The sequence below is a fragment of the Festucalex cinctus genome, chromosome 11 (assembly GCF_051991245.1).
Source record: "Festucalex cinctus isolate MCC-2025b chromosome 11, RoL_Fcin_1.0, whole genome shotgun sequence".
Lineage (NCBI taxonomy): Eukaryota > Metazoa > Chordata > Actinopteri > Syngnathiformes > Syngnathidae > Festucalex > Festucalex cinctus.
The window spans coordinates 12,674,457-12,700,831 of record NC_135421.1 but is presented as its reverse complement, the minus strand read 5'-3'; the positions used below and the strand labels follow the sequence as shown (position 1 = coordinate 12,700,831).

General features: G+C 39.2%; 1 protein-coding gene across 20 annotated transcripts in view; it reads left to right on the top strand.

Annotated features, from left to right (window-relative positions):
- The window catches only part of mycbp2 (MYC binding protein 2), an 84,108-nt gene that overhangs the window by 15,606 nt on the left and 42,127 nt on the right, over positions 1-26,375 (top strand). For 12 of the 20 annotated variants that reach the window (XM_077537205.1, XM_077537203.1, XM_077537194.1 and 9 more), the window contains exons 5-33: positions 961-1,157; positions 2,517-2,759; positions 3,712-3,783; positions 3,938-4,034; positions 4,280-4,353; positions 7,364-7,505; positions 9,088-9,164; positions 9,684-9,888; positions 9,982-10,146; positions 10,972-11,130; positions 11,647-11,851; positions 11,936-12,081; positions 13,069-13,179; positions 14,789-14,893; positions 16,028-16,147; positions 17,654-17,735; positions 18,032-18,149; positions 18,229-18,587; positions 20,188-20,360; positions 20,455-20,580; positions 20,701-20,828; positions 20,904-20,995; positions 22,723-22,857; positions 22,946-23,029; positions 23,118-23,214; positions 23,293-23,485; positions 23,667-23,941; positions 24,537-24,758; positions 24,996-25,187. In XM_077537205.1, coding sequence (XP_077393331.1) covers positions 961-1,157; positions 2,517-2,759; positions 3,712-3,783; positions 3,938-4,034; positions 4,280-4,353; positions 7,364-7,505; positions 9,088-9,164; positions 9,684-9,888; positions 9,982-10,146; positions 10,972-11,130; positions 11,647-11,851; positions 11,936-12,081; positions 13,069-13,179; positions 14,789-14,893; positions 16,028-16,147; positions 17,654-17,735; positions 18,032-18,149; positions 18,229-18,587; positions 20,188-20,360; positions 20,455-20,580; positions 20,701-20,828; positions 20,904-20,995; positions 22,723-22,857; positions 22,946-23,029; positions 23,118-23,214; positions 23,293-23,485; positions 23,667-23,941; positions 24,537-24,758; positions 24,996-25,187 — 4,394 coding nt within the window. The remainder of the gene's footprint in view (positions 1-960; positions 1,158-2,516; positions 2,760-3,711; positions 3,784-3,937; positions 4,035-4,279; positions 4,354-7,363; positions 7,506-9,087; positions 9,165-9,683; positions 9,889-9,981; positions 10,147-10,971; positions 11,131-11,646; positions 11,852-11,935; positions 12,082-13,068; positions 13,180-14,788; positions 14,894-16,027; positions 16,148-17,653; positions 17,736-18,031; positions 18,150-18,228; positions 18,588-20,187; positions 20,361-20,454; positions 20,581-20,700; positions 20,829-20,903; positions 20,996-22,722; positions 22,858-22,945; positions 23,030-23,117; positions 23,215-23,292; positions 23,486-23,666; positions 23,942-24,536; positions 24,759-24,995; positions 25,188-26,375) is intronic. The other 8 variants (XM_077537207.1, XM_077537193.1, XM_077537188.1 and 5 more) reach the window with 6 other exon arrangements.

Below are 26,375 nucleotides of genomic sequence, written 5' to 3'. Positions count from 1 at the left end.
TATACTTTTTTTCATGAAAGAAGAGACTCTAATCTTTCTTTTGGTAGGTTCCATGTTTTTATAGCAATAGACCACAATATTCTGTGGGCCTTGCAAAATCAGTCAAAATCCAGTAAGACAGCCGGGAGCAAAGGGGGTGCTTTAGTAAAAATGGCTGGGAGTGAATGAGTTATGGTAATAAATGTATTAGCCCAACTGTCATAAAAACAAGGTGTCATCCAGCAGCATTTACTACACAGTAAATTCTGTGTAAATGTGACTCTATTTAGAGTGGGACCAAATAAAATAAGTTTTAAAGTAATAGTTACACTTGGAAGAATAAAATAAAGAATTGAAAAAAAAATAAAAGTCACATGGGATGAGGAACGAACTCAGGACCTTCAGTTTGGGAGACAGCCAATCTACTCCCTGAGCCACGCAGCTCCTGCTGTTAGTATATCGCTCGTGTCAGCTGGCATCTTCGGAACTCCAAAAGACCAAAAACAATGCGTTTGGTCTCCTCTTGGAGATAAGCAGTAGGGAGGGGTATAGCTCAGATGGTAGTGTGGCAGTCTCCCAAACTGAAGGTCGTGAGTTTGTTCTTCAACCCTTGAGTGACTTATTTTACTCCATTCCTAGTGTAAATATCAGTCTACTCTAAAATTGAGTCTATTTGGTCCCTCTTTGAATAGAGTCAAATTTACTCTACAGAATTTACTCTGTACTTAATGCAGACTTTCAATTTTAGTGAGATCTCAATATTTTGCCATTTAGAACTGGTGCGCAAGAAAATCTTTGTAATTTGACATCTTAAAGTGTACCTGTGGCATTTAGAAGGAGAAATGTATGCATGGTTTATCAAGAAAAACTGCATCCAAATGTGTTTTTTTTTGTTTTTGTTTTTGTTATACTGGTTGTATTAAAGCAAGCATGTAATAGCTCGCGGAACGTAACGTTCATTGAATACATGTTGTCCTCCAGAATCCCTTTTCCAGCTGCTGCTGGAGACCACAGTCCGAAGCACGGGCCCCAATGACCCGACGGGACAGGCCATCACTGCCCTGTCCTGTGCCTGCCTCTTCAGTCTGGTGGTATCCTGGGGGGACACCGGCAAGATTCTGCAGGCTGTCTCCGCCATCCTCACCAACAATGGCAGCCACGCTTGCCAGACGATACAGGTGACTGGCCAATAGTGGTGTCTTGAGATATGACTTTAATTTTCTCCATTACCATGCTACTCCATGACTTTGCGCCTGCAAGTCAAAGCAAAAAAAATAAAACAACAGCTGACGGATCACTCGTATCTCAATATTCCTAAAGTCAGGTTACTCATATCGCAAGGCACTACTGTAGTTGGAAAATTTATATTTCGTTAACCAGCAACAGTGAGGAAGTGTTATGTTTGTTTGTTTACAAGTCATTACAGAAAACATCACTGCAACTCCTTTGTGCATTTCTTTTAAGCAATATGGACAGACCAAATTGAGTTTGGGAAAATGTCAGCCGGCAAGCAGTCCCCTCACTAATTAGTTTACCCTTCCTGATGACTTCTTCTGTTTTGCCAAGACACTGGTCCTCTCTCTCTCGTCTGATTGCATCTTTAGCTTTATACCGTATTTCTCAAGACTTCCTCGCACATTCTTGAAACATGCATGTTAGGTTCATTGGAGGCTGAAAATTGTCCATAGGTGTGAAAGTGAAATCTGTTTGTCAAAGTCATCTTGGATTTGCCAGTTTAGTGCGGTAGAAAATGAGTGGTTGGACTATTCCGAATGACTTCTTCCATCTGCAGTTCAATACATACAGTCTCTCAGCCATACCTGCGCTAGTCATACTCCCTGACTTTAACATTAGCTACCCCTAAATGTACCCTAATGTGTGTATTTAAAAAAAAAGAAAAAAAAAAATTCTGCCCATTTGAAGATGACTACAATGGCACTAAGTAGAGCACAAACTAGATTTTAATATTTTGTTCTGCATTTGTAATTTAGCCATGGATGTATTTAAGTAACCAAAACAACTGATTACTTTAAAATGCCATTGATACAGTGGTTCACAATAAACAATTTTAATAAACAGTCTGACGGCATCAATCAAAATTGAGCATTATTATACTTTTAAAGATTTATTTATTTATTTTTTGCTTTTGTATTGGATCCAATTAGATTGTCTAGGTTTACCTAATATAGTGTCAGTTTCCCGCCAACAGACTACTTGTACAAGCTGTATTTTCCTTCTGGGTTCTTGACTTTAAAGCTTTGACGATGCTGAGTCATCACAGAAGCAGGCTGGCGGGAAGTGTGTGCCTCTGCACACCGCACATTTGTGTGTGTGTGTGTGCTATAACTGCCGTGGTAATGTGATGTTGAGCTCAATGAGACGAGGGAAAACTCACACTGCAGGTCGTAATACTATTTAAACGAGTCATCAGCAGCGCCAGGAGCATCACTTGCTTCCCATAATAACTCCCAATTATGTCACTAAAGGGCCAATGTCATGCATTCTATAAGCTTTACTCACACATGTGATTCCTTTAGGTGCCCACCATATTGAACGCCCTGCAGAGAAGCGTGCAAGCAGTTTTGGTGGGAAAGATCCAAATCCAGGACTGGTTTGGGAACGGCATCAAACGTGCGGCATTGATGAGCAAATGGGTGCTGAAAGGCGTGACCATCGATGAGGACGAGCGTTGCCTCCTGCAGACCGATGGCTCCTTTCTCTACCTGCTCTGCAAGGACGGACTTTACAAAGTGGGCTCGGGGTACAGCGGCACTGTCAGGGTACGTGACACCAAAAAGAAGTTCCACAATTGTACCTGTAAAATAAAGAAGAAAAAAAGAAAAATCTTCTGTGAGACTCCATAACCACTTGATAACGTTTTTTTTGTTTTTTGTTTTTTTTTGCAATTGAACAGAGATGCTCATAACCATAAATAAATGCAAAAAATAAGTTTACATTTTTGTTATATGGTTATGTGAAAAAAAATAAAAAATGAGTAGAGATTGTTCATCCTTTTGTTGCTGACTGAGTGGAGTCTCAGGAGATTTGCATTTTTAGTAGTCATATCGAGAAGTCAGGACAGAAATGCAGAGTGCTTTCCTACGTGGCAAGTTCAATTTGCTGTTCTACTGTCATTGTCATGCTTTCTTTTTGCCATTCTGTTCTGTGTTAACAATCACAAAATGTTTTTGTCTGTCTTCGTGAAGTTTGCTTTTATAGTATTTTTAACCATCTGTCCCGAGATGCCTAGACAGAGACAAATGCAGCAGCTTTCTAACAGTGAAATTGTTGTTCCATTCCTTAACCCATGGTTATCTAATTTCCCTCAGCTATCAGTGGCCTTTTGTATTGAGACTAAGCAGAAATATATATCTCATAGTTGCTCACAGAGTTGAAATCTCATGAGATTTGCTTTTATTGTAGTTTGTCATCACGTTTCCTTTATGTGGTGGTATCCCAAAAACATACAAAAGAGCAACAATTTAGTTAATCATTGTGATGATTACTGACCTAAATTCTATTGAAAATTATTTTCCGACACAAGGCAGAAACGTGTGTAAACGTTCTCCGGCGTCGCAACAAGTTTAATTTCCTGCTCATTCAACTTTAGAGGTTCTCCCATACTTAAAACTGCCTGAAATTCAAATTTATTTATTCCCTTTTTATGCATCAAGTGTTGGCTTGTATGTGGGCTTTTTTTGCTGATGTATGACTTCTATATCTTTTCCTCAGGGTCATGTTTACAACTCCACATCTCGCATCAGGAATCGAACAGAGAAGAGGTCGTGGTTGGGCTTCGCGCAAGTAATTTCAGCTCATGAGTTTGACTCGGCAACTACATATTGGGGTGTAAAATGTTTTCAGCTAAACCGCATCAAGAATTTATACTTACTAAGCCTACATTAGTGATAATTGTTTTGAGAGTAAAAATGAGCAGCACATTTGTTTTGTCCCTTAGGGCTACTTGCTGTACCGGGACACAGGTAACCACAGTTTGTCAGCCATCAAGATCAATCCGGAGACACTGGAGCCTGAGGGGGCTGTCACCATGCCAGGTGCTGACATGTTTGTTTACTTGCTTAACTGTCTTTGGATTTTTACTTTTATGAATAGCACTTTGTATGTTTGTTTTTGAGTTGAGTTTATTTGATGCCAGTCCCCCATGTATTGTACATTCTGAGGTTTTTTGCTTCTCGTTGACGTAAGAAGACTATTGATTTTGCAGTCATCGACAGAAAGATTGATTAAAGTAGCACATGCGATAAATAGTGAATCTTGACAGTCATGTTCCTCTCTTCAGGTCAACACTCAGATGGACAGAACATACTCTTCACGGACGGCGAGCACATCAACCAAATAGCAGCTTGCAAAGATGTAAGTCTTAACATTCTCCAAGTCATTTACATGGGAATTCCTCAACATCTATAATGAATTCCAGACATAAACAAGTACTTTATTATGAATCACACTGAATCACTTTTAAATTCCCCAGCAGTCAAAAGCTCTTTACATTTGTACGAAGCTTCTTCTCGTATAATGCTGTCATTTATTATACCGAGAGAGCGCTTAGCACAGCGACGAGGGTCGTGCTTGCGTATTTGCCAGAGTTTAATGTCAGAAGCTATCTGCATAAGCACATAAACACTGCGCTGTGATGCAGGTGGGGGGAGGGGACCATGTGAAATCATATAACTGCCATTGCAGTACAGCTTCCAACAAGGGAGCAGCTTTGGGGAAGCAAATCAAGAGGGCTGCTGCGCATATGGTAAATTATTTTTCATATCCCTCGCTGTCTGCTAAATCTTGAGATTTATTGCCATTAATATAGGTGCAGAGCTGTGTTTTATTGTTTTGATTTAATTAATAAGGTTTGAGAGCAAAGTCTAAAAGATAAAGATTTCAGAGAACAAACACACATTCTAATTAGATTGAAAATTGAACATTTTCCCCAGCAGATGCTAATATAGATAAACTTATTTCACTGTACAAGATAACATGCACTTTCATTCCAGCAGTACCGACAGAACACATTACTCTCATGTTTCCTATCTATTATGTGTTGGGCATCTTCAAAGCATGAATAGTTTTACTTTATTTTAGTTGTATTTAGTTTTATAACATAGCAGTTAACTTCCCTTAGGTTAAGGATATTAAATAGTAGGGCTGCTCAATTCTGGAAAAAAAATAATAATCACAGTTATTTTGGCAATAATTGAAATCACGATTATTCAAACGACTATGGGGTATATTCGCTAAGAATGCGCTGCGTTCGGTAATAGCGCGAAATATTGCACCACAACTGCACCCGCAGTCTGCGCCCAGTTACCCACCTATTCACTAAGGATTTTGCTCTAATCATACAAACGCGCAAACACGCCCACAAAACTGACAGCTTGGAGCAAATTTGCACCTGATTTACAACACATGGAAATGGATTTGCGCCAAGAACATGGTTGTTATAGTAACAGTTGCGAGAAAGATGACATTATCAGAAACCGAGCTTGGACCGAGAGTAAGCGTTTATAGCGCCATTAAGCTGTACAGAGCAGAGAGGACGACAACGGTGTCATTCATTCTTTGTACAAATTATTGGTGCGATCGTTTTTTAGAAATATATTTTCAGAGGTTGGCGTTGGCCGTACAGTATGCATCTAGCACGTAAAAATATTCGTAAAATGCCTCCCCGCCATTGCCGATCAGCCCGGGTTACGTTGTCCTAAACCAACATTGAGGAATGTCCCTTTCTCTCTCTCTCTCTCTCTCTCTCTCTCTCTCTCGCTCTCTCGCTCTCTCGCTCTCTCGCTCTCTCGCTCTCTCGCTCTCTCTCTCTCTCTCTCGCTCGCACTCTCTCTCGCTCTCGCTCTCTGCGTGAACAGCCAGAGAGCGACGTTGCACCGTGCCATGCACTGCTGTCATGATCCCGGGATCGAGTTTGCGTCAGGTTAATACATGCGTTCTAAAAATTTTATTTGCGTCACACAAACTCTGTGTGGCTATTTGCGCTGGCGTTAGTGAATTAGACGCTGCATATCAATGAGTCTCATTTGCATTGGAGTGGGCATATTTTGCGTCAAATGTATGTAAATTACCTAATTTACATACGCGCAAATAACACCGGTGGACCGTGGCGCAATCTGGTTGGCTGCGCACTTAGTGACGGATTTCCCTATCTGTGCGTGTTTAGTGAATTAGACGCTCCCCGGATAGCTCCATTTTAAACAGTTAGCGCCGTGCAAAGGCGACGCAAACATTTAGTGAATAGTAGGGGTCTGCCAAAAAATCGATTCATAAAAGAATCGAGATTCTCATTTATTAATCGAATCGAATCGATATTAATATCTAAAAATCAATTTGATTTAAATTAGAAATGAAGAAGAAGGGGAAATGGCAGTTGTAGCCCACATGCTGTTTTTGTGGAAAAAAGGCACTTACAATACAAAATTAATAAACGTTTGAACAAAAAAACAAAAACAAAACAAAAAAAAAAAAAACAAAAAAAAGACACTTTAAAGGTCTCTATTTGTCGTTTTGTCTTGCAAGGCAGACTGGAGTAGATCATGACAATGTTGCGCATATCTGTAAATTGAGGCAGAAATCATTTGTCAATCAAATAATTTTGAATCGAAAATCATTTGAATCGAGAATCAAAAATCGATTCTGAATCGAATCGTAGACCCAAAAATCGCAGTCGAATCGAATCGTGAGACAGTCAAAGATTCCCAGCCCTAGTGAATAGGCCCCTATGTATTTTTTTTTTTGTACAAAACAAGAAAAAAATTAAGACCAATTACAAAAATTAGAAACACTGTAATTATGTAAGTTCCTTTTGGATCAAATAGAATATATAATAATATATATTTATAATCCCGCGACCCTTGTGAGGAATAAGCGGGCAAGAAAATGGATGGATATATTTATAATAATATTTATTTATTTATTTATGTTTGCAAGAACTTGAACTTGAAGTTGGAGTGCAGCATGGGCACTGCAGTCGGACGATCATTTTTTTTTGGATACAAAATAAGAATATGATTAAAAGTAAAAAACAAAAGAAATATTAAGACATAAAAATTTTTGAACACTTAATTATGCAAGTTCCTTTTGGATGAAGCAAAATTTATTAAATTAGTTATTTTAAAATTTAAAAAGGTGCAAATGTATAAATTTAAACAACTGAAAAATTTGTATTAGTAATCTGTTTTATGGTTTTGCTGATTTTTTTTTTGTGTAGTGTAATTGAAATTGTAATTGAATTTCGATTAATTGCACAACCTTATTAAATAGTACTTAAAACATGCAATACGTGTGCTCAGCGGCATTATGAGTGTCAGCAATCAAATGACTGTAAAACAAGCTAGTGCGTTATCGTGTGGTGTTCCTTTAGCAGGACGGTTTTGTGGTGCGCATCTATACTATGAGCTCCGATCCAAGTCTGCAACAGGAACTGCAGCTGAAACTGGCGAGGAAGTGTCTGCACGCCTGTGGCATCTCCCTCTTTGACCTTGAGAAGGATCTGCACATCATCAGTGAGTTTATGCTAAACTGACGTGACGGTGTTTTCAAATAAACCTTATTTTCTCATATCCACACCTTAAAATAATCGCCCCAAGTCATTTTTTTTTTCAGATTTTTCAGGAAACACAATTTTTTTTTTTAAACATTTGCATCATGAGGAGATGATTTAGGCAAAATAAAATAACTTGGGCAATTATTTTAAGAGGGTGACGATATAGTGGCTGGAGCGGGGTCTGGGGTCTATGGTGTTGAGAGTACTCTAGTATATGCTTATTATTACTGTTTCAACTGCATTGTACAATATTAGCATTACTGGTGTATTCATCCTTGCATCCATTATCTGAACCATTTATCCTCATGAGAGTCGTGGGCGTGGTGGAGCCATTGAACTTATGGTCCAGTATAAACCATGGATGCACAGTACATAGTTGAGCGATCACATTCAATTAATGGTGCCCCACTTGATCAGCTACTGATCATTATTGCCAGATTTCCCTGGAAAACTACTTGATCAACATATTTCGATCAATACCTTTCAGTGCCGGTCACAAATAATCAGCAGCTCATACTTTGCGGCCTACACCCAACTAGAGACCAGCCTGTGTGCAGTGTAGCATCATTTCTCCCTTCACTTAAAGGGGAAGTCAACCCCAGTAGTCTAAACACGGCATTCATTGTGTTTGTGGACTATAAAATAAGCCACAAAATCCATCCGTTTCTATCCATCAGCGGGCGGCCATTTGCAACTTGCTTTTGACTGAAAATGACATCACAGTTGCTCAGTGCTCAGGTAATAACCAATCATGGCTTGGAGCTCATAAATGTCACATCACCAAACTCAGAAAAATAGATGAGCCAAGTTTGCTTGTTACCTGAGTACTGGGCAACTGTGATGTCATTTTCAGGCGACAGCAAGTGGGAAAATGGCCGTTCCTGGTATGCATAAAAACGGGGGAATTTTGCTGCTTAATTCATATTCCATGAACACAGTATTAATAAGAATGTTGTGTTAAGACTAGAGGGTGTGCATACAACATTATGTGGTAAACAACATTTTTGGGTTGACTTCCCCTTTTAACACTGCACGTTAAGACCAAATCAGTAACTGAATCAAACATATGTTGTTGCATTTTCTGCATTGTCAATTTGAAGTAATGCCACATTTTTGTACAATAAAGGAATGTAATGTGTATATTGGATATACAATGATCAACTCTAAAATTGAAAAAAATATATTGATAATCCATGTGACCAATGTCAGAATTGGAATCAGCCGATCTCACGCATGGATGATTGGTATTGGAATCGTTAGCATAAAACCCTAATCAGAACATTCCTAGAGTTTGATTATTTTACAGATGATTATGCTTCATTAAAGTGCATATATTACAATATGATAAGTGTCTATTTGAGGGAGGGATTTGTTTATTCAAGCTGATGCTACATGTGGTTATTTGTAAATGCAGTCGATTAGAGTCTAGTCCACTATGAAGGAAATACAGTATGTATCTCACTGTAGTTGTAGTGTGTGTTGGCCAGAAACTATCTTGAGCCCATGAGGCGATAACTCAAAACACTGTGTTGATGTCACAGGCACGGGCTTTGATGAGGAGGCGGCGTTGCTTGGAGCTGGCAGGGAATTTGCACTGATGAAAACTGCCTCTGGGAAGGTGAGAGTGAATATCATGTATTATTTAAGTCACACACTCACTGACCACATCGTTCAGTCTACCCACACAATCAAAAAGTGTCAGATTGATTTGATCAACACACAAAATAGTAGAGATGACCTAGCCTTTCTATCTATTTAGGGCTTAATTAGATGCACGTCTACCTAATGTTACAGGGATAAAGAGGCTGAGAAACACTTTCTTCATACAAACAGGAGTCGATGCCGAGTATGTTGTTAGGCAGGGGTGTGGGCAAGGCGTAGCTGGTTGCTTCTGTGCAGTGGGTGTGACACAGTGTGAGGCCTCGCCAGATAACAAGAGGCCAGCTTGGTTGTTGATCATTTCTTTGGACCCGATTGGACAAGGGTCAGCCTGTCTTGCAACACTTCTAAGTACCTGCCCATAGACATATGACCTGCGCACACACCCTTCAGAGAAACCGAAGTCCTGAATATATATCTTTTTAAATTTATTAATACTACAGTTTTTCACTTGTGTTCGCTTATCCTCCCATGCCAGATCTACTACACAGGAAAGTATCAAAGCCTGGGTATAAAGCAAGGAGGCCCTTCCGCTGGAAAATGGGTGGAACTTCCTGTCACCAAATCTCCCAAGATCCTTCAGTTCTCCGTCGGCCACGATGGCTCCCACGCATTGTTAGTGGCCGAAGACGGAAGCGTTTTCTTTACCGGTTCTGCGAGCAAAGGAGAGGATGGAGAGTCCAGTATGAGAGATGTCCACATTTATTTAGTTAGGGCTCAGATTGCAAGATAACAGAATTAATGTGATGTGTTATTTCCCCTGCCACCCTGCGCAGCTAAAAGCCGGCGACAGCCCAAACCCTACAAGCCGAAGAAGATGATCAAATTAGAGACCAAGATGGCGGTGTACACGGCGTGCAACAACGGCAGCAGCAGCATCGTCACCAAAGACGGCGAGCTGTACATGTTCGGAAAGGACGCCATTTACAGCGACAGCACTTGTGAGTTAATCGGCAATAAAAACACAGTGGAACCCCCAAAGTCAAATGCCCCTGTAGGGTAGTATTTTGAAGTTTAAACAGATTTTTGTTTTATTTTTATATTGTTGTATTATACACATTACAAAGGTATGTTGATTTACAAGTGCCCCAACTTACAAGTCTGTCCACTTACGAGCCATTGTCTTGGTTGATTTATTTTTATTTTTTCATTGTGAGTCAAAATTTGAATTACCGTACGTAATAGACTCAGATACACTGCCGCTTGACTGAAGTGAAAATAAAGGAGAGTGACCCGTCTACTGAACAGGACCAACAGTCAAACACACAAATCTAAAATTGAGACACTTGCAAAGAGCATGGAGAAAATGCTAACAGAATGCTTGAGTCAAAACTCATGACATCACTCACTTGGTCACACTTTATAAATGCACATGTCAACACAAATACTACTGTGTGTGTGTGTGGATGTGTTTTTTACACTCTTTTTAAATATCTTAATAGTTTATATTTTACAATATGTTGATATCTTTATTAAAAAACAAAGAAATTGTGATCTTTGGATGAGGCTTGAATGGAGTAATGACATTTTAATTAATTACAATGAATGGGGAGAACCAATTTTTTAACTGAGTAAAAACTTATTAGCCTAATCAGATTTAAATTAAACACGTATGTCCACTGACTTCTCGACACTCTTATATGACAGTTCAGAATGTTAAAATGTAACTTTAAACAAAGACTGTACCATTCAGTGTTTCTTATATTCACACTGTTTTTCGTTATTAATTCCCTTGTCTTACCATCATCACCGTCTGCTCTCCTCAGGCCAGGTGACCGACCTGAAAGGCCACGTCGTCACCCAGGTTGCAATGGGAAAGGCCCACACATGCGTCCTGACCAAGAGTGGGGAGGTGTGGACATTCGGGGTAAACAACAAAGGCCAGTGTGGCAGAGACACAGGGGCCATGAGCCAGGCTGGGAAAGGTGGGGAAAATAAAACAATCACCTAGTAAAGTGAATTCAGAGATTTGTTTCTAAATACATTTTACATGGTTGAAGATTAACTGCTGCCAACTATGTATAAAGTAGTTCTGGATTATGGAGATTATTTCAGTTTCCCTTTTGGGTGTGGCTCAAACAGGGCCCGATGATGCACTTTGGAGTCCGGCATTAGTTGAACCTCCCACTCTATAGAAGAACTTGAATGCCCGTGTTCGCATCAGTGGTTATCCAGCACAATTGCGGATGCACAGTTAGCTAGCTAGCTAGCTAGCTAGCCATTCCTGCACCCTGAAAATGTATTTTCGATGCTAGATGAAGTACCATCCATTTTTCCATATCATAGAAGTGGCATTTGATTGACATTTGGCAAATTTGCCCAGAGCGTAAATACTATTCTCTGCGATGTATCAAATTTAAAATAAATATTTATTTTCACCATAATTGGCATAATTGTTTCTTTGATATTGCTAACTTGCTTCCTTGGCATATCTGTTGCAGCGTTCGGCGTGGAAAACATGGCCACCGCCATGGACGAGGACCTGGAGGACGAGCTAGAGGAGAAGGAAGAGAAGAGCATGATGTGTCAGTCTGGCATGCACAAGTGGAAGCTGGACCAATGCATGGTTTGCACCGTGTGCGGCGACTGCACGGGCTACGGTGCCAGCTGTGTCAGCAGTGGGAGGCCTGATAGAGTACCAGGAGGGTAAGATGACACAGATTGTACATATTTCTCATCTTTGAAATTACATTTGCAACTGTTTTTTTTTTTTTTGTTTTTGTTTACCAGCATCTGTGGCTGTGGGTCGGGAGAGTCTGGTTGCTCGGCATGCGGTTGCTGCAAGGCTTGTGCCAGGGAACTGGATGGTCAGGAGGCTCGGCAGAGAGGCATCTTTGATGCAGTCAAAGAGATGATCCCATTGGATCTACTTCTAGGTAATGCCCTTTTCTCACCTTGTAACACTTGAGCCTCTTTAACAGATCCGTGAAATTTGGCGCAGTAGATCCCACATTTAGTCACCTTTGCTGCAACTCTGTGAGAGTTCAACCACATTACACATTACACTATTAAATACATAATACATGAAAAAAATTAAGGCAGAATATGAGAAGTCATAATTTCATTAAAAAAATCATGAAATGTTAAAATTGAGGCTCGAATATTAAAAAAGTAATATTTAATTTATGCCTAATAAAGGTATATTACAATTTTACACAAGAAAAAAAAGTCAGAAAAAAATTCTCAAGAGCATCATGTTGTTAATGTTTAAAGATGTATGAATACATAGAGTACGCTACATAAAAAGGTAAAAATAATTTATAAAATAATAAAAAAAAAATCACAATTTTGCAAACAACTTGTTGAAAATGAGTTTATAATAATATTACAAAATAGCCGGGTCAATTCCATCCATTGCATGTTGGTGACATTTGCGCACAACGGCAGGAAAAGGACGTCTTTTACAGGCAGTGTAGAAGAGCATTTGTTGTCCTGTCCCGCAAAATTACCTTTCACTCACAAGATGTCCCTCTTACATGTACTTACTTACATGATAAGCATGGTTAACTCTCATTCATCTACTTGTTATATAAGGTGTTTAAAGGTGATTTTTCAGGTTTCAGGAGTATGTATGCAGGTTCACAGGAATTCTTTGAACAAGGATGAGAGAAAACTATGTTATTTTTGAGTCTGTTCCGCACACACTGCCTTGCCTGTTGCTTTTCTGTTGCATTCCATGTGCCTGTGTCACCCATTTTGTTCTCGTGTTGAGCTGAGTCATTGTTAGTCCATTGCGTCTCTCCATCATCATTCATTCATTGATGTGTGTCTTGTTTTGTTCTGCTCTGCTCCTCCTTCTCCCATCCTGCATCTGTCTGGCCTGGCTGCGCCCCTCGCACCCCCTCCCTTTTTTTTGTTATCAGCTGTGCCTGTTCCCCCCCCTCCAGGAGTGAACATCGAGGAGCACATTCAGATCCGTCAGGAGGAGAAACGGCAAAGGATCAACCGCCGACACAGGCTGGAGGAGGGACGAGGTAGGAATCAGGTTAAGACAGATGGGGGCCATCCATTTATCTTAGTCAATCTGTCTAAAATTTCCCTTAAGAACTATGGCGGTTCATTAGGGATTTTGTTGTTTTTTAATTATGTGCAGATTGGCCTGCCTTAAAAAGTAATAGTATTTTGGCCACACTGAAAACTCAAAAACGAATATTATTTTGAGACTAAATTTGTAGAATTAAGATAATACAATTGTATTTAACTGAATAAAATTTAATTTCTTAGAGAAATAAAATAGAATTTTATGAAAGTATGGTAAAAATATATATCTATATAAAGGGGGGGGAGCTACATTTTACGTGAATCAATCAAAATATAAAGAATAAAATAGAATTCTACAAGCCTAAAGTTGGAATTGTTTGTGGTTTCCTGTTTTTGTTTTTTTAAATAAATAAAAGATTAAGTTGCAATATTAGAAAAGAAAAACACAAACACCCAAAATTCAGACAGGAGAAAATGAATTAAGCAAGAATCTGGTAAGATTTTTTTTTTTTTACAACATATTAAAATATAATAAAGTTGGAAATTACAAGTAGTTGTAATTTGCATGAATGAGGTCAGAACGTTTTTGGAAGTTGGAGATAAAAAAACAAAAAACAAACAGACTAAAAATCATCTTATAAAAAAATTGTAATTTTGAAAGACTGAAGTAATATTGCAGGGAAAAAGAATAAAAATTTTACAAGATTAAAGTGAAATTTTACTAGAATAAATTCCTATTATTACCGGAGAAATTTTAGCAATATTACAAGAAATAAATTTCTCATAATTCTCCTAGAATAAAGTCATAATATTACCATATGTAAATCTATGAGAAAGTTGTTATATTAGGTCAGACCTCTCCTAGAATAAAGTCAATATTTCCTTTTTATTTAATTTTAGTATTAGGAGAGAAACTCAAACTTTAATAGCATTAATATTTCTAATATTCAGAGAAAAAAAGTCTACATTTTATGACATTGTATTTTACAAGAATTCCAGTGCAAAGGCTTAATTTTCAAAAATAAATAAATCTTGAATTTATTCTGTTGTTTTTTTTTTTTTCTTTTTCCCCAGTATGTTTTTTCAGTGTGGCTAATCCTGTCTTGTATAACACCACATGAACTCCTGGTACACATACAAACACACCTGTCCATCACAAAAATAATACAAAATTTACGTTAAAATTACAGACAACTGTGATTATTAACTAATATTTCAACTGGTTGTCATTTTAACCACTATGCACATTCGTATTACAAAGTAAGTGTAATGACTTTCCAAACTCCAAGGTACAGTTGGAGTTGCCATGTGTGGCTGGACGTATGGCAGCCCTGGGGCAAATCCAGAATAAAATGCGTTAATGAAGAGTCAGGGAGTGTTAGAAATTGTGTGAATGGCATGAATATCAAACAATGCGTTCATCTCCTTTCATTTCAAATATCTTTAAGGTGCTGCGCTAGCTTGGGTGCCTTGGTGACTTCCCCCATGCTTTTTTATTTCTGTGAGCGTGCATGGTCGTGGCGTAGCAGTATTTATCCTGTGCTGTTTCCCATTGATTTGTGAGCGTTGTTGCATGCATGTGAAAGTTTCTTTCTCCCCCAGGCCCCATTGTTTTCCCCGGTACCATTTTAATGAACCAGCGTGAGCAAGCCCTAGCCAGAATAAGACCCCTTCAGGCGCTAAGGCATAAACGGGACAAGCACAAAGGTACTACGGTCTTACACTACCTCAACGGGCAGGGAGACACTCCCCCCACTTTTTTTTTGACTCATTTTCCCCCATCTGGCTGTCCCGCCCACTTCCTCTCTCACTCTCTGATGGGGGTCATTCAAGTGTGTTTTTTTAACGAAATTGCATGATGGGCCGGATCAAACGCTTATGGTAGACTTTTTGCCCACATAGTGCTTTTTATTTTGACTTAAGCCAGGGAGAAGGAAACCCCTTCACCATTCCCGTTTAATAAAAACTACACTGGACCCTCGGAAGTGGAACACAAGTTGTGTTCTGGGAGGCTTTTTGACTTCATATTGAATGATAGTGAATTTTGTGACAATGCTACTTTAAAATATAGTTAATATAAAGTTGCATGCTGCCACAGGTTCAGAGTTCTCATTAAGCTTTCAAATTATATTTCCATTAAATTTATGTTTGATGCAGCGAGAGTTCTGAGGGTCCACTGTGTATGCTTGACAATTTTTAGAATCCTTCCTGAAGAGGAGGAAGCTATCCCTCGTTGTAGTCGTGTGCTTTTCCCTTTGACTTCCAACAGCTTTGAGCAACATCACTGACACACTCTTGCGCACCACTGTTTTATTCTTGCTTAACTTTTCAGCCCTGCGTGGTAAGTCATGGGGCCGTGAGCCAGTCCATATTTATTTTGATAGTCAGGGCCAACCAGTATTCTCTGATCTTCTGTTGGTTTGGTAAATCACAAACAGTTGGTAGTTCTTGTGTTCAATGTGATTCATGGGCATTGACACAGATTTTTCAACTCCCACAGCTCAAGTCAGATCTTTTACACAAGACTCTCCGTAGACCACATTTTCTCCCAATAGTTAAAAAAAAAAAAAAAAAAAAAAAACTAATACAAAAAACAGTCTGTTGTGTTCATGCAGAAGATCTTTATTTTATTTTATTTTGGGACTGTTTGACAGAAACTTCTGTTATTTACCCCTTCTTTCATTCTCAGCATGTGATTTCAACCTCTCCTTTTCCCTCCAGTGTAGTTCCTCCCAGGAGTGTAGACACGAGACTTCTGGAAGTTGGAGCTGAGCAGCTTTCGCCACCCTCTCTTGCCCTTAAAACAGGACCGCTTGTGTGATGCTTTGTCTTCTCTTTTAGATGGCAGCAGTGAGCGTGGTGAGAAAGATGCCAGTAAAATCACAACCTACCCACCCGGGGCGGTCAGGTTTGACTGTGAAGTGCGAGCTGTGCAGGTCAGCTGCGGTTTTCACCACTCAGGTAGGTTACTTCTCGCAACCTTAAACCATAATCTTAAATATGGACAGTCAGGGTTTCAAGCATGTCAAATCAGTAATATGATTGTGATGAATCACTACGGTTACGGTTTTTAGTCGAGCAGATTAACATTTAATTACTGTATATTATTTAGTATTTTCTGATACTAATATTAACTAAGGTGAGCTTACCCTATGGCTGTGCCTTAGCTATGGATGCTGCACTATGACTCTTCTCAGTCTCCACTTTATCTCCATCCATCCATCCATTTTCCTGACCACTTATTCCTCACAAGGGTCGCGGGGGGTGCTGGAGCCTATCTCAGCTGGCTTTGGGCAGTAGGCCGATCACACCCTGAACTGGTCGCTAGCCAATCGCAGGGCACACAGAGACGAACAACTATCCACACTCACAAGCGCACCTAGGGACAATTCAGAGCGCCCAATTAACCTGCCATGCATGTCTTTGGAATGTGGGAGGAGACCGGAGTACCCGGAGAAGACCCACGCAGACACGGGGACAACGTGCAAACTCCACCCAGGAAGGCCGGAGCCTGGACTCGAACCAGAGTCCTCAGAATTGGGAGGCGGACGTGCTAACCACTCGTCCACCGTGCCGCCCCACTTTAGCTCCTTGTATAAAATCAAATACTGTAGTGATAAGTTTAATACTACTGTCAGACTGAACGTAAGCTGAGGCGTTTCTGGCGGCGCGTTTCCATTTATAGCCAATGAAATTTGTGCTGTCAGGTGTAAATGTGTGGATGAAGCGTTTGAAGTGAACATTTTTGACAGAGGTTTGCAAAATGTGAACTTTTTGTAGTGTTGCGTTGTCGGCAGCCAGTCAGTGTCGAGAATATACTTTCTAGACACACGCAGCAAAAGCAGACACACACAGCGTGGTGAAATAAAAACAATGTAGGACAATATCATTTTTAAATATCTATAATAATATATTTTAAATAGATTATTTAATAATATATAATTAATACATTTTTTTTATATATGTACACATATATTTCAATATGACATTTTAGGACCAATTTACCCTGTTGCTGTGCCTTAGTTTTGGCTACCGGAGCATTTTACTCCACTGTCTCAACTTTGCCGCAGCATGTTGTTTTCTTGCTGCTCTCAGTCTCCACTCAGATGAAATTTGTCTCCTTATGTAACGGATGCCAGTTTGAACTGCGTATTTGTGTGTTTATAAATCCTCACAACCCCATTCCTTCAACGAGGCTGCTGGTTGCTGAGCTGGTGGCTTTTGGCTCAGTGGTGAGCACTCTCCGCTCCCAAGCCGGAGATGTGTTAGCGTTGTGGGTTGGTTCCTTGAGTTGCATGGACACTGCAGGGTAAAACCACTACCGGTTTACATTTAACAACCACATGCCACTTAGTAAATACAAGCCGACTCTTATTCTCCTCCGATTATTAACATGTTTCATACCAACTGATGCATTCAATGCCTTTTTTTTTTTTTTCTGTTTTCCCCTGTGGTTTTATCTTGCAGTGGTGCTGATGGAGAATGGAGATGTATATACATTTGGTTATGGACAACATGGTCAGCTTGGACATGGTGACGTAAACTCCAGGTAACTGCAATATAGTTAATCACTAGCTGGTCATAACACCAAAATGTCTGAATTACTGTAATACTATAAAAACACTTCTAGGCAAGGCTCTAAATGAGTTTTTTTCTTTGAAGAGCAATATTGCTAATCAATAACTTCACTTCGGGAGCAATTTACTACGTTTTTAGTTTACTACGATTTACGTGATCTCATGTTCTTGTGCACCATTCATAATCTCAAAATATCATATTTGTAAACCTAAAAATGCTATGCAAATGCATATCGTATTCACAAAAACTCGTGTTTCTACCTTGTAGGGGCTCTCCAACGCTGATCCAAGCTCTCCCGGGTCCAAGTGTCCAAGTGACGGCAGGCAGTAACCACACTGTTGTTCTTCTCGTAGACGGGCAGGTCTTCACTTTTGGTAGTTTCTCGGTAAGAAAACAACAATTTCCACAATGAACTCAATACATGAGTCACGTTGAAACCCCGAAACACACAATTGATCTCTCAGAAAGGGCAGCTTGGGCGACCTATCCTTGACATGCCCTACTGGAATGCCAAGCCGTCCCCCATGCCCAACATCGGTGCCAAATACGGACGAAAGGCCACCTGGATCGGCGCCAGCGGAGATCAGACGTTCCTGCGCATCGACGAGGCGCTCATCAACTCCCACGTGCTGGCCACTTCCGAGATCTTTGCCAGCAAACACATCATTGGTCTCGTGCCCTCCTCTGTGTCTGAGCCGCCACCATTCAAATGTTTGCTCATCAACAAAATGGACGGAAGCTGCCGCACCTTCAACGATTCTGAGCAGGAGGACCTACAAGGGTTTGGACTCTGTCTGGACCCTGTGTATGATGTCATATGGAGGTCAGTCTCAGGACTTTATGTGCTATTATTTTCCATTAAAAACCTTCTAATTAAAAATGTATCAATTGAACAGGTAGCGTTCTAACTCTAAGCAAAATTTTAACGTTGTCGCCAAATGCAGGTGCGGGAAAAGTATGACAGACTGCTTTAATCAGGCCCGACAAGTTAATTTAGTGTTAATTTTGTCTGCCATTTTTAAATTTAGTCTCAGTTTTAGTCCAATTTCAGTCATGCTTGTTATTTTTTTTTATTACAGTTCGTCAACCTCATCACATTTTTTATTTAGTCAATTTTTAGTTGACTGTAAAGCTAGCATTTTAGTCTTTATTTTAGTCTGAAAAAGCAGTTCTATTCATCTAGTTTTCAGTCAACAAAAACTCAACGTTTTAGTCTAGTTTTAGTTAGGACAACCACCCTTGTATTTTATTTTTTATTTTTTATTTTTTTATTTTTATTGTTTTGTTTGTCAGCAGATTATATTGAACCTTTTCAGATCTAAAAACAATTTCACATAAAATGTTCTCGTCTTTTTGATGAAAAACATCTTCACACACAATTACAGTGGCTACTATGGCTCCATGCTTAATGTTAAGTCATAACTACAATTTGCGTGTTTTTTTTTTTTTTTTTTTTAACCTTTCAACTTGAATCCCCCTCCTGTCTGTCCCATGTGTTTGTGCTGTGTCACATGACAGTGTCACAGATGTGACAGATTAGCAGACAAGATTTTATAAAATCATAAAATGTTAATCTTGTTTTTGTTTATAAACTAAAATGTCCATAGATTTTAGTCTAGTTTTTATTAAGTGAAGGACATTTTCATCTCATCTTCATTAGTCAAAAATGCATACTGATTTAGTCCCAGTTATTAAATGTGTGTTGACGAAATTATTTTTGATTAATTTTGGTTGACGAAATTAACACTAGTTACATTAAAAAGAGTCCTGCAATATTTGTTGCATTAATTTAGTCATTGCTTTTCTCTCAAAATTAGCTAAATAAAGGATATTTACTTTTTCAAATGAAATATTTAACATTTATTTTATCGTAAATGCTAAAATATAAAACTGTATGGAAACATAAAGAATATTACTAAAATTAAAAAAAAAAAGCATTTTGCATTTGTTTAATTAAATAATTGCTAAATTTATAACTGCAGAGTGCATGTGTTTATTCTTTTAATAAAAAAATGAAATAATAATTAGTTGATTGATTGTTTATTTATTAATAAAATAAGTACAGAAATGCATGGTCAGTTTATTACAGTTCATAATACAATTTTAAATGAGAAGTCATTATTATTAAAATACTGAACTATATACTACTGTATTTTATAGCCTCACTTTAACATTTTTTTTTCTTCAAATATCCTGGCACACCTCTTTGTTATAAAAATGAAATGTGGCCATTGACCTCAAATGTTTGTCCACCGCTGCACTGAAGTAATAAAAGTAAGATTAAAACCCAACACATATAAACTTAATCTTTTGAACATCTTTTGAGTAACAAACATATATGGCAGCTAACCAATCCACATATTCACTCTATGCTCCTTCAAAAAAACCTGACAACTAATCTCCATGTTCATCTCTATCATCAGGTTCTTACCAGCTTCAAGAGAGATGTGGTGTTACAATGCGGTGATAGCAGATGCCAGAATGCCTTCCGCCACAGACCTCCAGGCCCGTTGCAGCATCCTCAGCCCGGAGCTCGCCCTGCCTGCGGGGTCACACGCCACCACGACACGCTCACATGGCGCCTTACACATCCTTGGTAATGCCAGAGCTTCGTTTTCTGTTCTGTTGTTAGCGTTTACCAGAATGCCAGAAGGTTTCGTGCTAAAGGGGACGTATGCTGCTGTCGACAGGTTGCCTGGACACCTTGGCGGCTATGCAGGAGTTGAAGATGGGTGTGGCTAACGCTGAGGAAGAAACACAGGCAGTGATGAAGGTATACTCCAAGGAGGACTACAGTGTGGTGAACCGCTTTGAAAGTAAGTGTTTGCTTGGAAATATGAATCAGTCTCCTTTGAGCTGTGATTTATTGCGTGTTAGCTTCTGAACCTTATAGCTCTCAGCACATTGCATAGTCTTAACGATATGGGATGTTTTAGGTCACGGTGGCGGTTGGGGCTACTCAGCCCACTCTGTGGAAGCCATTCGCTTTTGTGCTGATGCTGACATCTTGCTGGGGGGGCTGGGCCTGTTTGGTGGACGAGGAGAGTATACCGCTAAGATCAAGGTAAACAACCCTTATTTCAAATTAAGGCTGTATTTATTTGCGTTTTAATTTAATCTTTTCATAACATTTTGACAGCTTTTTGAACTGGGGCCCGATGGAGGCGACCATGAGACAGATGGAGATCTGCTTGCTGAGACTGACGTACTGGCCTATGACTGTGCTGCCAGGTACACTTAACTTCGATTATGTATTGCATATTTCTCAAGTAATGGCCTAATCCACTTGACGTGAGTAAATAAACACATGGCTTAAGTAGACACTTCTTCCTGGTAGGAAACAAATAAAAGTGTGGTATTGCATGGCTATAATAAACTGATACCATTATTTGTGGCGATGGTCATCTTTACCACAATAACCATTTTTCTTTTATTGAAATGTATTACCTATTTTATTAATAATGAAATAAGTCAAAAGATGCAACGAATAAGGGGTAGGATAGGGGTTAGGGATAGGGGAAGGGGTTTTCACCTTCTTCCTACTCCCTTTGACCATGTAAATAAACTGTCACTAATGATTGTATAAGTTTCTTCTTTCTTTCATTTTTTTTCTGCTACTTGTTTATGTTTAGATGTGTATATGTTCAATCAACAAACAAACAAACAAACAAACACACCGCTGCTAAACGGGAGACAAAGCTTCTGTAAAGCTCTATTGATACAATACTTTGTATTTGTTGACATTTTTTTATAATATATATTATTTTATAACTATCAGTATATATTTGTGGAAAAAAGACAAGTTTTGAAAATAAATTTCTACAAATAAAGCATCCCCACCAAACGCCTGATCTGTAATAGATGCCAATTACAGCTGAAAACATTACTGTAATATGCATTTTAACATGAATAATGATGTTAATTGTTGGCATTCAAAGAAAAATATTTACTTAGAAAATATTTGTTTTATATTACATAAATATTATGTTATATATTCATAACAATAACATTATTATAGGTGCCATGTTAGGTGTAAAAACAACAAAATACTTAGAAAAAACAACCTGGTCTACAGTTGGATAAATATGTTATTATATAATATAAATAACTAATGTATCATTACTTATTATTGGAAAATAACCACTATTTAATGTTATAATATATTCTCTGAAGTAAATCTTATTTTTGGGGAAAAAAAAAATTATTGCATGTATTTTTGGTTTTTATTAGTGGTTTTTCGATACCGGTATTGGGAGAGGCCCCGATATTGTACTAACAAGTAACATGCCGACACCATTATTTCCGACACTAATATAGGATTTTGATTTGATTTGATTTGATTTATTTGTTCATTTTTCCTTTCGGACAGCATTGTTGACAATCAAACATTACATCATACAATTTTGACATATAATAACCGAAAAGAAAAAGGGCTGGCAGGAAGAAGCATAAAGCTTATAAATTCCCGCCCCCATACTAAACTAGGACGCAAAAAATCAAGCAATAATAATAAAAATCAGCAGAGATGAAAAGTTTCACTTTTTTTTTCACTTTTGGATGCAGCATCTTGTGTCTTGCTTGTGCACGACATTCACTGATGTGTGACATGATCACTGCATGCCGAATGCTGCCCTTGAATGCTCTGAACCAATGTCAGGGCAGCATTTTCATGCTGGAAAAAAACAACAACGTTGGTATCGGTGCCGATACCGCAAAACTGGGTATCGTAACGGGGCCCAAAAAACGGTATCGGAACAACACTAGTTTTTATTGCATGCGCACAAGTCTCCCTCCATAATACATATTATTAAGAAGACGCATGGTACTCACTGCACTTGAGTGAAAAAATGCTGCTGAACACTATATGAAAAAAGTATTCTTCCCAACAACTTTCAAGCAATTTGCAGTCTTTGTTCATTTTAATTTAAAAGTTGTTTGTATTTTGAATGTAATTCCAGGGAGAAATATGCCATGATGTTTGATGAGCCAGTTTTGCTGCAGTTAGGCTGGTGGTACGTGGCCTGGGCCCGGGTGTCTGGTCCCAGCAGTGACTGTGGGTCCCACGGACAAGCGACTATTACCACTGATGATGGGTACAATGCACTTCATGTTTATTTACTATGCAATGTGTATAACATACCTTGAAAGACATATATACTGTTATCTATTTTTTCTCTTTAGTGTTGTATTCCAGTTCAAAAGCTCCAAGAAGTCAAACAACGGTACAGATGTCAATGCGGGTCAAATACCTCAGCTACTTTATAGGCAAGTAACAGCTGTTAATAGTGATTTATGCTTCTTTTTTATATGTTGTCAATTAAATGTAAACATATACAATGTTATTTTACATTAGGCTTCCTTCAAATGATGGGAATGCATCGAAAGGGAAGCAGCAGACCAGTGAGCCGGTTCACATCCTGAAGCGCTCATTTGCTCGAACAGTCTCTGTGGTAACTATGTCACAGTAATTTGATGAGGGTGGGGGGGACATCTCATAGCTCAGTAGTTACACTTTTTATTCCCCATAGGAGTGCTTTGAGTCCCTGCTCAGTATCCTCCACTGGAGCTGGACCACCTTGGTTCTGGGTGTTGAGGAATTGCGAGGCCTCAAGGGGTTCCAGTACACAGCCACCTTGCTCGATTTGGAGAGGTTGCGTTTTGTGGGTACTTGCTGCCTCCGCCTGCTCCGGGTCTACATCTGTGAGATTTTCCCCATTGCTGGTAAGACCCACGTGGAAGTTAAATGTCTTCAGGAGTCCTCCGAGGCTTTTTAATTTGCTTAGCGATCAAATGCTCACACTTTATTAGGCCCTTTTTTGGCCCATGGACTGCTTTATAATAGCAGAAGAGGTTTAAATTCAAGAGGGTGTTCTCACTTTTGACGATGTGATCCGGTTCCTAGCCAGCACCAAAGCAGTGGTGGAGGAGTCGAGCAAGCTGGCTGAGTGTGTTGGGAAGACGCGCAGCCTGCTGAAGAAAATCCTGTCGGAGAGCACGGACAACTGCTTGACCAAGCTGGACAACGACCCGCAAGGCTACCTGTCCCAGCCCCTAACCCTGCTGGAGGCCGTGTTGCAAGAGTGTCACAACACCTTCACCGCCTGCTTCCACTCTTTCTATCCAACCCCGGCACTGCAGTGGGCCTGCCTCTGTGACCTGCTCAACTGCCTTGATCAGGTTAGTCATCATTTTGTTTTATTTTGCACTTTTCATACAATCATAGCCATTCAGTGAGCTGGTTGTCTTTCAAAAACAGATTCTTATTGGCATAAATTATGGGTTGACTATTTTGCTCCATAGTTCACACATTCCCTAATAAAATCTTTTTTTTTTTTTTAAATAACACAAGTATAAGCATAACTAGTCTAAATCCTCTCACATTTGTGCTGTACATATACTGTATATATGACTTAATGGTAACGTCTTCTCTACAAATTTTTAAGTCCTTTTTAGAAAAAAAAAAAAAAAAAAAATCCACTGTTAATTCTTTGATGCATGCTGAAATGAGGTTTAGTACAGTGCACATTCTGATGGCATTTTAGAATGAAAATAAATTTTAAATTAAATTATAAATAAATAATAAATTCAATTACATTTTAAAATGAATAAAAAAAAAAATCTGTAAACTTTCTCCAAGTTATATAAGATATTAGCTAAAGAAACACCATGCCGAATAAGACCCATAACACTACTGCAATGTGTTTAAATGAACACCTGGAAAAAAAGAACACTAAAAGCAGTTCTGTCATTTTGTTGTTGTTGTTGTTTCCAGGACATTGCTGAGGCTAACTTTCGCACATCCAGCAGCCGTCTGCTGGCGGCGGTGATGTCAGCTCTGTGCAACACTTCGGTCAAGCTGACGTCAATTCTGCCCATCGCGTACGACGGCGAAGTCCTGCTGCGCTCGCTAGTCAAGCAAGTCAGCACGGAGAACGACTCAGCCCTCGCTCACCGCTTTCCCCTGCTCGTGGCCCACATGGAGAAGCTAAGTCATGTAAGTATCATGTGCACGTTGTAAACTGTTTTAATTCAAGAAATTGTTGAAAGGCTTGAATTGTCCATCCATCCATCCATCCATTCATCCATCCATTTTCTTGACCGCTTATTCCTCACAAGGGTCACAGGGGGTGCTGGAGCCTATCTCAGCTGGTTTTGGGCAGTAAGTGGGGTACACCCTGAACTGGTTACCAACAAATCGCAGGGCTTTAATTGTCATTGTGGTCCATCTTAGACCGAGGAGAACCTGATGGGAATGACCAGCTTCCGAGAGGTCCTGGAGAAGATGCTGGTGATTGTGGTGCTTCCGGTCAGGAAGAGCCTAAGGAAAGAGGTGGAACTCTTCTCTCCACACCTGGTGTCCAACACCTGTGGCCTTCTGGCCTCCATCGTTTCTGAGCTCACCGCTTCTGCCCTGGGCTCCGAGGTAAAGAATTTGATCATTTTTCACTGTGACGTGCTAAAGCTCTTTCTATGGTTAAGAGAAATTGCTGGCAGCTAAAGTGAGGTTAGTATTCTGTTTGTACGCTTTGCTGAGTCATGAAGTACTCACTGTCTTGGTTAGGGGTGTGAATTGCCTAGTACCTGACGATTCGATTCGTATCACGATTCACAGGTCACGATTCGATTCGATACCGATTAATCCCGATACGAATGGTCACGATTCGATACCGATTAATCCCGATACGAATTTATAAGTCGATTGTTGCGATTTTTTTCCATTCAAATTTAGAAAATACTATCAGTAAATTTGTACATGTACACTGTAAGATTTGTATGAATATATTTATCTAAAACTTGAGGCTTATATCCGTGAGCCACTGTACACAAACAGTTTGCAATCTGTTTCACATTTGAACAGCATTAAAATAAAAATATCAAGGCTTAATGTGCCGTTCATATAACATTCTTCCATGCTCAAGGTGTGAATCCTAAAAAATAATAAAAAAAAATAATAAAAAAAATAAAATAAAAAATCGATTCTGCCGATTATTGAATCGATTCGAGAATCGCGCGATGTAGTATCGCGATATATCGCCGAATCGATTTTTTTTTAACACCCCTAGTCTTGGTTATCTTCACCTTCCCTCTATAGCACCATAAGCCAAAGTCAGGAATCAGCTGCCCCCGTAGTAACCGCCACACAACAGCAGATCTTAGCATCAGCAATTTGTCACCCCTTGTTAAGGAGACATGTCTTGTCCTTTAGAAAAGTGCATTGTTTGAAGTGAGCAGCCCCCTGGCAATCATAAAACTCATTGATTTAAACAAGTAAAATGGACATGGGCATGATGGGAAATTTCCTTTTTAATAGCTTGTATACAAATTATTGTATCTCTAGAGGGCCAGCCTACTCATCAAGTTTACAATTAAGTAAATTTAACAATTTAACAATTTATGAAAATCTGTGAGTGAGTCGGAAATTCTGCCCACTGTTGGGTAACTGTAGTTGGCTAATTTATCCCCAAACCAAGTTCTTCCGCCCATGACTTGGAAGGTGGGTTGAGTGAATCAAGGCTGATTAAAGGGCCGTTATTTTTAATCGACAGGCAAAGTAACTATATTTGGCCTTGCTCCACCACCGGTCGTCATGGTAACAAAAGGCGTACTAATT